The 12,150-nt window shown below is 38.9% G+C and overlaps 1 protein-coding gene across 6 annotated transcripts in view; it reads right to left on the reverse strand.

The window, feature by feature from the left end:
* Positions 1 to 1,640: 1,640 nt before the first annotated feature.
* eps15l1a (epidermal growth factor receptor pathway substrate 15-like 1a) overlaps positions 1,641 to 12,150 on the reverse strand; it is a 487,464-nt gene continuing 476,954 nt past the window's right edge. For 5 of the 6 annotated variants that reach the window (XM_073068849.1, XM_073068851.1, XM_073068850.1 and 2 more), the window contains one exon: positions 1,641 to 3,010. In XM_073068849.1, the coding sequence (XP_072924950.1) occupies positions 2,864 to 3,010 (147 nt within the window). In that variant the 3' untranslated portion in view covers positions 1,641 to 2,863. The remainder of the gene's footprint in view (positions 3,011 to 12,150) is intronic. The other variant, XM_073068853.1, reaches the window with a different exon arrangement.

The raw sequence follows: 12,150 nt of genomic DNA on the forward strand, positions 1-12,150 counted from the left end.
TTCCCCAGGGCACCACTGCTCAATACAAGAGGACTTGGCTATAAGGTAAGGGGTGGAAAGTTCAAAGGGGATATTAGAGGAAGGTTTTTTACTCAAAGTGTGGTTGGTGCATGGATGCACTGCCTGAGTGGTGGAGGCAGATACACTAGCAAAATTTAAGAGACTACTAGACAGGTATATGGAGGAATTTAAGGTGGGGGGTTATATGGGAGGCAGGGTTTAAGAGTTGGCACAACATTGTGGGCCGAAGGGCCTGTACTATGCCGTACTATTCTATGTTCTAAAGGGAAGTTTCCCACTATGTTCCAAGTTTATGCTCTCATAACCTTGTGTACGGCAGTCATCATGCTGAATCTCTTCTGCACCATTTCCAGTCTGTTCCAATCTTTCCTATAGTGTGGAAACCAGAACTGGAAACAATACACAACTTGTGGAAAAATTTATGTTGTATATCGTGGCACCATAACTTTTCTGCATATATATTTATGATCTATGTAGCTACTTTAGGAGTCCTTGCACATCTACTCTGGTCACTTTGTTTCTCACATTCCTAAGGTCCTACCTGGCATCATGTACATCCCAGCCTTATATATTCTCCCAAAAGGAACCAGACCCCATTTTTTAGAATTAAATTTCATCTGTCATTACTCTGGCCATCTTATGATGTCTGGTCAATATCATTCTGTGAGTGAAGACTACTCTCCTCCCTATCATTTACACCAACAATTTTCATGTCATCTATGAGCATCTTACATTCACATCCCCATTATTAATTTGTATAACAAACGTAGTGTCCCAGCACCAGTCCTCGCTGTATTCCACTTGTCACAGGCATCTAATCACATAAACAAGCCTTGACTGGCAGTTGCTACGATCTAAATCAGTATCTGATTCATTCTGCCATTAGCATAGTATTTTCCAGAAATCAAATCATTACTGCAAATATAACACATAATCTCAAGTAGGAGTAAATATATATTAAAACATTAAGAACAGAAGCAAAATCTGGTCATTTTTTACTCAACTTACACAGGTTTTGATTTGAATAGTCTTCTCTGGGATGTCATTAGCATGCCAAAGGAAATCTCTGCACAGTAATCACAAACTGCAAAGGTTTCTCATGAGTGAAACCTTAATCCTGCCAAGTTCCAGCCACATCTGATGAGAATGATTGGAGAAGTCCTAAATTGATGAATTGCACTGTACAAGAATTTTTGATCAATATTAAAGACATAAACTGCAAAATTATTCATACGAAACACACAATCCTAGTCTCCTCAAATAAATGGAAAACATGACCAGCAAGCTTTAAAAACAACTGCAGTGTTGCTGTCTTACCCAGTGTACAGAAATGAGCCTTGGTCAGTTGAGGTTAATGTGCTAAGACCAGGTAACAATCACATAGTATGATTACCCAGTTACACAAATTATTAACAGGCACTTTGAAGTTCTGCTGCAAGCTATTAAATTAAAAGGCCAGATAAGGACTAACTAAAATCAGGTAATTCAGAATCATCAGAGAATATTTACATCACAGTAGAGATGACATCAAGTTGACTAGAATCAAGTATCGTTGTAGCTGTTTTTAAACCTTATTCGTCACGATGAAAGGAAAATAATTCAACAAAAATGCAAAGGAAAACTGTTATGGAAGTGTAATGAAATGCTTACATGTATCAGAGAAGTATTTTTTTTTGCCACATCGATGACAGAAGTAATACTTAAAACAGTAAGCTGGAAGAAAATGGTAATACAAGGCTAAAATATGGAGGACAAAGGCAAAATCTCTGTACTGGAAGCATTATATTTAGAAAACATTAAACAATAGGTAGTACCTGACCTTAAATAGTTTCATTCCAGTAGTGCAAAGTTTAAAAACAATGCCATAACTTTTCCCGTGATTATCTGCAGTTCACCATTAACTGTTCTAGCTTCTACTATATTCAGGTTCCAACTGCTTTCTTTGCAAATGGCTCAAAATTGTGGGCATATCACATTATAATGTAGAAAATTAATCTGCATATTCATGTGACATACTAGAAGAACATACCAGAAAATGAGAAAACTTGGTTACTCTACACATATTTTCATAATACTACAAACAAAAATTAGTGAAACTTCAGTGAGTTCACTGAATTATCCAGTAGTACAGGAATGTCTCCTCACATTTATTATATTAAAGAAATGTGCAATGAATTAAATGGGATAGGTTTTTCAATTACACAACAGTGTATCAGACAAATATAACAGACATAATGTACAAGTCTTTGCAGATTAATAAGCCGCACTGGAACAGGGTAATTCCTGCCCAGAGTTTACTGCATTCATGCAGTAATACTAAGGCATGTTTGACAGAAAGGTGAGTGGGGGGTATTATAAAACATGAAATGAGACACTGTACACTTAAAGTCTGTGAATATACCCACTAGGCATTTTGCAACAATAGAGAGAATAACAAACCGGGCAGTTTATACACATATATTATATAATTTTGCTTTGGGAGAGAGTGTGGGAGGGGTTTGTTTTTTTTCTCTTCAACATTGCAAAAAAAATTAGTTAGCATCAGCATCAAAGTCTTTCATGTGCATAAACACAACAGACAGAATTGCCGATTCACTGAAAATGGTAAGGATTCTTTCTCCTTTTTAATTACACAATACATTCTTTGTGCATCATCACCTTCTGCATCTCCAATGGAGTCCATGTAATTGATTCAGTGCCATTTGTATAAGTGGGGTTTTGGCCAGTTACTGTCCAGTACATTCAGAACACCCAGTGTCCAATCATTTCCTCTTCTCTCCTATTTCTCTGCCCTATCTTCTTACAGCTCATATGTTTCTGATATAGTGAGCCATGGCACTATTTACACATCAGACATTTCTGCTTTGCTGAGTGCTATGGCAAGCTCTAGGTCTTCTTGTTCTTGCTTGTGTAACCGCTCTAATCTCTCACGTTCTGTTCTTGCACTCTCCCTTTTTGCCCATTCCAGCTGTTCCTCTTCATTACCAAACTGGAAAGAAAAATACAAATGGGGAAAAGATTAATATATGTTTAATTTGCTTCCATTATAACAAAACAGACACACCACACTCCCACCATGATGGAGGGATTAGTATGTGACAATCTGTGTGACAATCGTATGCATTTCACACTTATGTACAGCCTATGCATATGAATAGATGTTTTGGAAACCAGTGGGATGGATTTATTGGATGCTGTGGGATGGATTTATTGGACGATATTCTTCTGCCATTTGCAATTTAGTTTTGCGACCGCATTTCTGTCTTGCAAACTGATCAGGGTATGAACAGTTCACGGGAATGGAACAATCCCAAAACCTGAGGGCAATCTGAAGAGAGATAGGTGCAGGAGAATTGATTGCTCAACCACTGCAGCTTCCATAGATTATCAAATATTATTCTGCGGACCTCTGAATCTGACCCACATAAAATACCAGACAGGTTGAAGATAATGAACAAAATCACGCTGCATGATCTTGGTAGTCACGACTTCTATTAGCACTATCCCTTCTATTAAATTTTGTAAATGCGTACAATCTGCTCTTAAATTAGATCTATCCAGTTCTCTTCACCATGGCAGTCAACTAATGACACAGGTCAATACCCTAATGATTAAGGTCTATAAATCTAGTCTCTTACCCTTTATTTAATGAAGTGTTAGGCCCAATAAAACTTTCTGGAACTCTGCATAAAATTTATTCCACGTTTCTTATTTTACTACTATAACTGCACTTCAAAGTGTTTTAGGGCAATTCCTCTGTCATGACAGACAATGTTTTGTTTTTTCTTATAACATACTTAACATTTTAGATTAGTACTTTTGGGTATTCCACAAGGCTTTTTGTTATACTTAATTCTGTGCTAGTCAAAGATTTAGTAAGGACACATTAAGGACTTCCCATACCTTCCACAAGCTGATTGAATTATTTGAGGATGTAAGAGTACAAAGAACATTTACAAGGATGTTGCAGGGACTTGAGAGGACCAAAGTTATAGGGAAAGGTTGAAATAGGTTAGGACTTTTTTCCTGGAGCATAGGAGAATGAGAGGAGATTTGATAGAGGTATATAAAACTATGAAGGGTATAGCTAAGGTAAATGCAAGCAGGCTTCTTCCACTAAAGTTGGGTGAGACTAAAACTGGAAGTCATAGGTTAAGGGTGAAAGGTGAAATATTTAAAGGGAACTTCTTTATTCGGAGGGTGGTGCAAGTATGGAACAAACTGCCAGTGGAGATGGTGGATGTAAATTTGATTGTAACATTTAGGAGAAGTTTGAATAAGTAGATGCTGGGAGGAGTATGGAGATTTATGGCCAGGTGTAGGTCAAGCAGAATGTTCGGCAAACTATTTCAGCCGAAGGCTGCATTTCTATGCTGTAGTGCTCTATGATTCTAGGTGCTGTGTAAGCAGGAAGAATTCAGATCAAGCACTACAATCAATACACCCTTTTTTGTAATTACAGAATACCCAAGACCTACAAATGTCTGCCAGTAAATGTAATTTTTTCAACAGAAAATCTGACAAGACAGTAGCAACTCATTACTTCAAGACAAGTCTTGATATAGATACAAAATAAGCATACATTTTCAATTATTACCAATAAGTTAAAAAAATTGGAAGTGTAATGGCATATATATGTAGTGATAACTATGCTATAGTAGGCAGAAGCTAATATATATGTTGCTAACCTCATCAGAAGCAATGCGTTGGAGGTGGGCTGAGTACTTAGAAAGAGGGTTCATCTACAATTGTTTCAATATGCCTAAATATATTGAAGTGGGTGAATCTTGCACGTGAAAACAAAACATACCAATGCAGGATCTGATACGGTGTGAAGTTCAAAGAGAAGCTAACAGATGCTTGTGTGAACCAGTATTTACATCCTGGACCTTGCTTTTGAATGCACAAAACATTTAATTTTCCACCTGCTTTTCATAAAATATTTTTGCAATTAAAATTTACCTAATAGTCTTTTTGGAGGATCAATGATTATTTATATAAGTTATTCAAAGCCAGGCCTAGTTTAGACATCAAAAATATTTCCATTTTTGCAGAAATATTGAGAAGATATCTCTGCTAATTCATGTGGTAAAGTCTAATTCTCTGAATCTCTTGTAGTTGAATCTTTTATAATTTAACATAGGACTATTCTGAGTATCTTAAAGGGTTTGGAGTGAAATTACTACTACATTCTGAATCATTCTCTGTGCCTGCACAGTTCCTTTCTGTATAGTTACAACACTGGCATCTCCTGACAACTTGGAAAATTGCCCAAGTATGTCTTGTTCACTGAAAGCAGGAGAAATACAATCTGACTTGTTACTATCCAGTTGACTCAAAGTGATGGAAGGTGTCATCAGTAAGGCATTTGATAAGGTTCCCCATGCAAGGCTCCTTCAGAAAGTAAGACGGCATGGGATCCAAGAGACCTTGCTTTGTGGATCCAGAATTGGCTTGCCCACAGAAGGCAAAGGATAGTTGTAAATGGTTCGTATTCTGCATGGAGGTCAGTGACCATGCAACTCTGGCAAAGTCCGCAAGACATTACTTCCTACGAAGCAAAACCCAGTAGCATGAATGGCAGCAATGCTTCACTACCAGATGAACTCAATGCCTTCTATGCCCGCTTTGAAAGTGAGAACACAACTACAGCTGTGAAGATCCCTGCTGCACCTGATAACCCTGTGATCTCTGTCTCAGGAGGCTGATGTTAGGCTGCCTTTAAAGAGAGTGAATCCTCGTAAAGCAGAAGATCCCGATAGAGTACTTGGTAAGGCTCTGAAAACCCGTGCCAACAAACTGGCAGGAGTATTCAAGGACAACTTCAACCTCTCACTGCTACAGGCGGAAGTTCCCACTTCCTTCAAAAAGGCAACAGCTATATCAGTGTCTAATAAGAATAATGTGAGCTGCCTTAATGACTATAGCCTGATAGCACTCACATCAACAGTGATGAAATACTTTGAGAGTTTGGTCATGACTAGACTAAATTCCTGCCTCAGCAAGGACCTGGATGCACTGCAATTTGCTTATTGCCACAATAGGTCAACAGCAGATGCAATCTCAATAGCTCTCCACACAGCTTTAGACCACCTGGACAACACAAACACCTGTGTCAGGATGCTGTTCGTCAACTATAGCTCAGCATTTAATACCATCATTTCCTCAATTCTGATTGAGAAGTTGCAGAACCTGGGTCTCTGTACCTCCCTCTGCAATTGGATCCTCAGCTTCCAAACCAGAAGACCACAATCTGTGCGGATTGATGATAACATATCCTCCTCACTGACGATCAACACTGGCGCACCTCAGGGGTGTGTGCTTAGCCCACTGCCCTACTCTCTATACACACACGACTGTGTGGCTAGGCATACCTCAAATACTGTCTATAAGTTTGCTGACAATACAACCATTGTAGGTAGTATCTCAGGTAATGACGAGAGGGTGTACAGGAGTGAGATATGCCACTAGTGGAGTGGTGCCGCAGCAACAACCTGGCACAACATCAATAAGATGAAAGAGCTAATTGTGGACATTAAGAAGGGTAAGACAAAGGAATACATACCGATCCTAATAGGGGGATCAGAGATGGAGAGAGTGAGCAGTTTCAAGTTCCTGGGTGTCAAGATCTCTGAGGATCTAACCTGGTCCCAACATATGGATGTAGTTATAAAGAAAGGCAAGACAGCGACTATACTTCATTAGGAGTTTGAAGAGATTTGGCATGTCAACAAATACACTCAAAAACTTCTATAGTTGTACCATGGAGAGCATACTGACAGGCTGCATCACTGTTTGGTATGGTGGGGGGAGGTACTGGCTATTGCACAGGACCGAAAGAAGCTGCAGAAGGTTATAAATCTAGTCAGCTCCATCTTGGGTACTAGCCTACAAAGTACCCAGGACACCTTCAGGGAGCGGTGTCTCAGAAAGACAGTGTCCATTATTAAGGACCTCCAGCACCCAGGGCATACCCTTTTCTCACTTTTACCATCAGGTAGGAGGCACAGAAGCCTGAAGGCACGCACTCAGCGATTCAGGAACAGCTTCTTCCCCTCTGCCATCCAATTCCTAAATGGACATTGAATCCTTTGACACTACTTCACTTTTTAAAAAATATACAGTATTTCTGTTTTTTGCACACTTTCAAAAATCTTTTCAATATATGTATATTATAACTGATTTACTTGTTTATTTATTATTATTTCTTCTATATTATGTATTGCATTGAACTGCTGCTGCTAAGTTAACAAATTTCACGTCACATGCCAGTGATAATAAACCTGATTCTGATTCATAACCAAGACACAGTGAAATACTTACGTTTGTATAGCAGCCAGACTGATCATTCCATACAAGTACATTGAGGTCGTATAAAACAGGGAAAAAAAACAAATGCAGAATATAGAGTTAAAGTTAGAGAAAAGCTGTAGTGCAGGTAGATGAATAAACAGCCAAGGCCATGATGGAGTGGACTGAGAGATGGAATTTATCTCTATTGTATGAGGTCATGATCTTATAAAAGTGCGATAGAAGCTGTTTTTGAGCTTGGTGGTATGTGCATCTTTGCCCAATGGGAAGGAAGAGAAAAGAAAATGACCACTGTGAGAGAGGTCCTTGATTATGTTGCCTACTTTTTCAAAGTAGAAGAAAGTGCAGACTGAGTCAAATGAAGTGGAAACACAATCAGAGCCAGGCAAGTAAAAATTGTGATAAAGAGCAGGCCAGAGACTGGGTATTTTGTGATGAGAAACTCATTTCACAAAATCCAAAAAAGCCATTCTTCCATGTACAAGGCATATCTGCCTGAAATAAGTACAGCTTCAAAAATTCTCAATAATAATAACACTATTCAGGTGAAAACAGCCCACATGATTCCCACCCTATTTATTCAATTATTGCACACAATTGTTGCTGTACACATCATCTGACAGCATCTCCAAACTCCACAGCCTCTACTACCAAGGAGTATGTACATAAAAACATCACCTCACTTCAAGCCCCACACCATCCTAATTTGGTAACATAGCACCCCATCCTTCATCCTGGAACTCCTTGCTCAAGAGCACGTAGGGCTACCTTCACCAAAAGAACCACACTGATTTAAGGTGGCAACTTACCATTTTCTCAAAGACAATTAAAGATAGATAATGACATCTTGCTTTGTTAGCCACCAAAAATCAATCAATTGATCAAAAAGTAGAATTGCTTATAACTGAATGCAGTACAAGACTGGCCTACAATGATGATATGTTCTATATTTAGAAGTGGCATATAATTATGAATGATACTGACCAAAGGTGTGATTACAACAGATATGCCAACACTGTGAAGATATTAGATGTTTCTGTGAAGTACTTATTGTGAACATACGTAATTGAGCATTAGTCACCTGGAGAATAATGAACAAAAAACACTGAAGTGGTGCCCTTGATTTGGGTAAAGGACTTTGTGAGTGAGAATCTTCTAATTCTGATCATGATTCAGTATATAAGCATACAGTATTTCTTAAGATGCTAAAGAGATTAGGCTAGCAACAGCTGTGGGGCTATTGTGTTTCCATGGTTTACAACAACAGCAGTTTAGGTTCATAAAGAACACCTCGCTGTTCATTTGTTTCATTTTCTTAAGAATAGATTAAAAATACTCACAAAAAAACCCATGTTATCTGGGTTAATCCTTCACTCTACGAACAGAATGGCTATTTTATAGATGATAATTATCTGAAGAAGATGATACCATAGTACGAATAAGAAAATCAAGCTAGTTCTTCTCATGTTCTAGCTAAAATTTAATACCCAATTATCATCACTTGCTTGACTGGCCTCAGCATATCCAGCATATCCCTACATGAAAAGGTACTTTTGAGAAATACCCTGAGACATTGAAAGGCACTGCATAAGTGCTAGTTCTCATCTGAATATCTGTGGCATGGCAGCATAGTACTTAGAGGATCACTTAACAACATGAGTGGTCACGGTTCAATGCTCTTGTGAGCTGTACACACAATCCTCACTGATTTGATTTGACACAAGTGATGCATTTTCACTGTATGTTTCCATGTACATGTGACAACCAAGCTTATCTTATATCAAGCTGCTACAAAAAATACTCTTAATATACACCACAGCCCTAACTGCTAACACAGTATTAAAGTTCAAAGTAATTTGTTATCAAAGCACATACATGTCACCATATACTACCCTGCAATTCATGTTCTTGCAGGCATTCACAAAGAAACATAATAGAATCAATGAATAGAGAACACACAACAAATAGAGAAAAAACAACTAATGTGTAAAAAACTGTGCAAATACAAAAGAGAACAAAAACAAATAATAATAATAATAAAGATATAAGCAATAAATATTGAGAACGTGAATTGTAGAGTCCTTGAAAGTGAGTCCATAGGTTGTGAAACCAGTTCAATGTTTGGTTGAGTGAAGATAAGTGAAGTTATTCCCTCTGGTTCAAGAGTCTGATGGCTGAGGGGAAATAACTGTTCCTGAATCTAATGGTGTGGGACCTGAAGCTCCTGTACCTTCTCCTGAAAGCAGCAGTGAAAAGGGACAGAAGGGTCCTTGATGATGGATGCTGCTTTCCTGTGAAGTACTCTTTGTAGATGTGCTCAATGATGGGGAGGGCTTTACTGTGATGGACTGAGCTGTATCCACTCTTTTTGTAGGCTTTTCTGTTCAAGGACATTGGTGCTTCCATACCAGGCCATGCTGCAACCAGGCAGCAGACTCTCCACTGTGCACCTGTAGAGGCTTGTCAAAATTTTAGATGACAAGCCAAATCTTCGCAAACTTATATAAAAAAAAGTAGAGGCGCTACTGTGTTTCCTTTCTAATTTCACTTATGTGCTGGACCCAGGACAGATCCTCTGACATGATAATTTAAAGTTGCTGACCTCTCCACCTCTGACCCCCTGATGTGGACTGACTCATGGACCTCCATTTTCTCTTCTTGAAGTCAATAACCAGCCCCTTGTTTTTGCTGACAGAGTGAGAGGTTGTTGTGGATCATTTAGCCATATTTTCAATCTCCATCCTATATGTTGATTCGTCACCACCTTTGACTTGGTCAGCAACAGTAGTGTCGTCGACAAACTTAAATATTGCAGTCATAAGTATAAAAGCAAGTAGAGCAAAGGGCTAAGCACACAGCCTTGGTGGCATACCTGTGCTGATGGTGATTGTGGCGGAGATGATGATGTCAATCTGAACTGACTGGGGTTTGCATGTGAAGAAATCAAGGACAAAGAGGGATTGAGGCCTAGTCTTGGACATTATTGATTAGCTTTGAGGGGATGACAGTGTTGAATGCAGAGATGTCAGGTCAGTTGTGGAGAGCGCCCTCTTCTTTGTGGTGGCGTGTTGGGGAGGAAGCATTAAGAAGAGGGACGCCTCACGTCTTAATAAGCTGGTAAGGAAGGCGGGCTCTGTCGTGGGCAAAGTACTGGAGTGTTTAACATCGGTAGCTGAGCGAAGGGCGCTGAGTAGGCTACGGTCAATTATGGATAACTCTGAACATCCTCTACATAGCACCATCCAGAGACAGAGAAGCAGTTTCAGCGACAGGTTACTATCGATGCAATGCTCCTCAGACAGGATGAAGAGGTCAATACTCCCCAATGCCATTAGGCTTTACAATTCTACCGCCAGGACTTAAGAACTTTTTAAAAGCTATTATTAATGCTTTTTGAGATAGTGATTTAGATGCTTATCATATTTTTTACTGAGTTAAGTATTGTATGTAATTAGTTTTGCTCCAACAAGTGTATGGGACATTGGAAAAAAAGTTGAATTTCCCCATGGGGATGAATAAAGTATCTATCTATCTATGTAATCAATTAAGAGCAACCTGATATATGCATCTTCACTGTCCAAATGTTCCCAGTGTTGACAGAAAAGCCAATAAAATGGCATCTGCTATTGACCTGTTGTGACAGTAGGCAAATTGGAGTGATCCAAAGTAGGAATACGTATGTTTCATAACCAACCTCTCAAAGTAGTTCATCATTGAACAAGTAAGCACTACTAGAAGATAGACATTGAAGCAGGTTATCACGTTCTTCTTGGGCACCAGTATAATTCCACGGATTGTTGAAGCAAGAGGTAAAAGATATCAACGAACACTCCAGCCAGTTGATTAACACAGGTCTTTATGAACTTCCACAGCCCCCAACAACCCTGTGATTTCAATCTCTGAGGCCACCAGAGCATCTTACTCTTGAATGGAAAGCATCTGGCCCAGAGATTTTGATTTTAATTCCCTCTAATTTTCAACAAAAAGAAACCTATGCCTCTTTCCCCACCATTGCAGAATCACTGTAAACATGGAAACCCTACGAGGTAAGTCATGCACTACATAATATTTTTCAAAACCTTTCTGTATATTTAAGAGTCAGATGTGAAGGGAGTAGAAAAGGTTGGCTTGAATTTAAAGCAAGAACATATATAAAACTGGACAGATTACTTAAAGATTTCATTTCATGCTGCAGGGAGACCCAGATTGCTATCCCTCCTGTCAGCCAAAATCCAGACTTGACTGTACTATCTGGATCCTAACAAAATAATTTATTTAAAAATCATACAGAACCAATTTGTTAGAGGAAATGAATGCATTTCAACCTGGATTGTGAGCAGCGACTATATGTGTACTATTAGAGTAAATATTATTGTTGCTGACTGGTGAATGTTCAAATCATTTATTCATGTGAAAATTAGCTCAGACAGGTGTTAGATAGGTGGAGGTGCAAGCAGTGCTGAGGAAGCAGGAAGGCTGCAGAAGGACTTGGACAGATTAGGAGAATGGGCAAAGAAGTGGCAAACGGAATACAATTTGGGAAGTATATGGTTATGCACATTGGTAGAAGGAAGTAAGTTTTCTAGATGGGAGGAAATTTAAAACTCGGAGGTGCTAAAGGACTTGGGAGTCCGCATGCAGGATTCCCTAAAGGTTAATTTGTAGGTTGAGTCGGTGGTGAGGAAGGCAAATGCAATGTTAGCATCGAGAGGACTAAAATATAAAAGCAAGGATGTAATACTAAGGCTTTATAAAGCACTGGTGAGGCTTTACTTGGAGTATTTAGAGTAGTTTTGGGCCCCTTATTTAAGAAAGGAT

Source organism: Hemitrygon akajei, chromosome 16 (assembly GCF_048418815.1).
Source record: "Hemitrygon akajei chromosome 16, sHemAka1.3, whole genome shotgun sequence".
NCBI lineage: Eukaryota > Metazoa > Chordata > Chondrichthyes > Myliobatiformes > Dasyatidae > Hemitrygon > Hemitrygon akajei.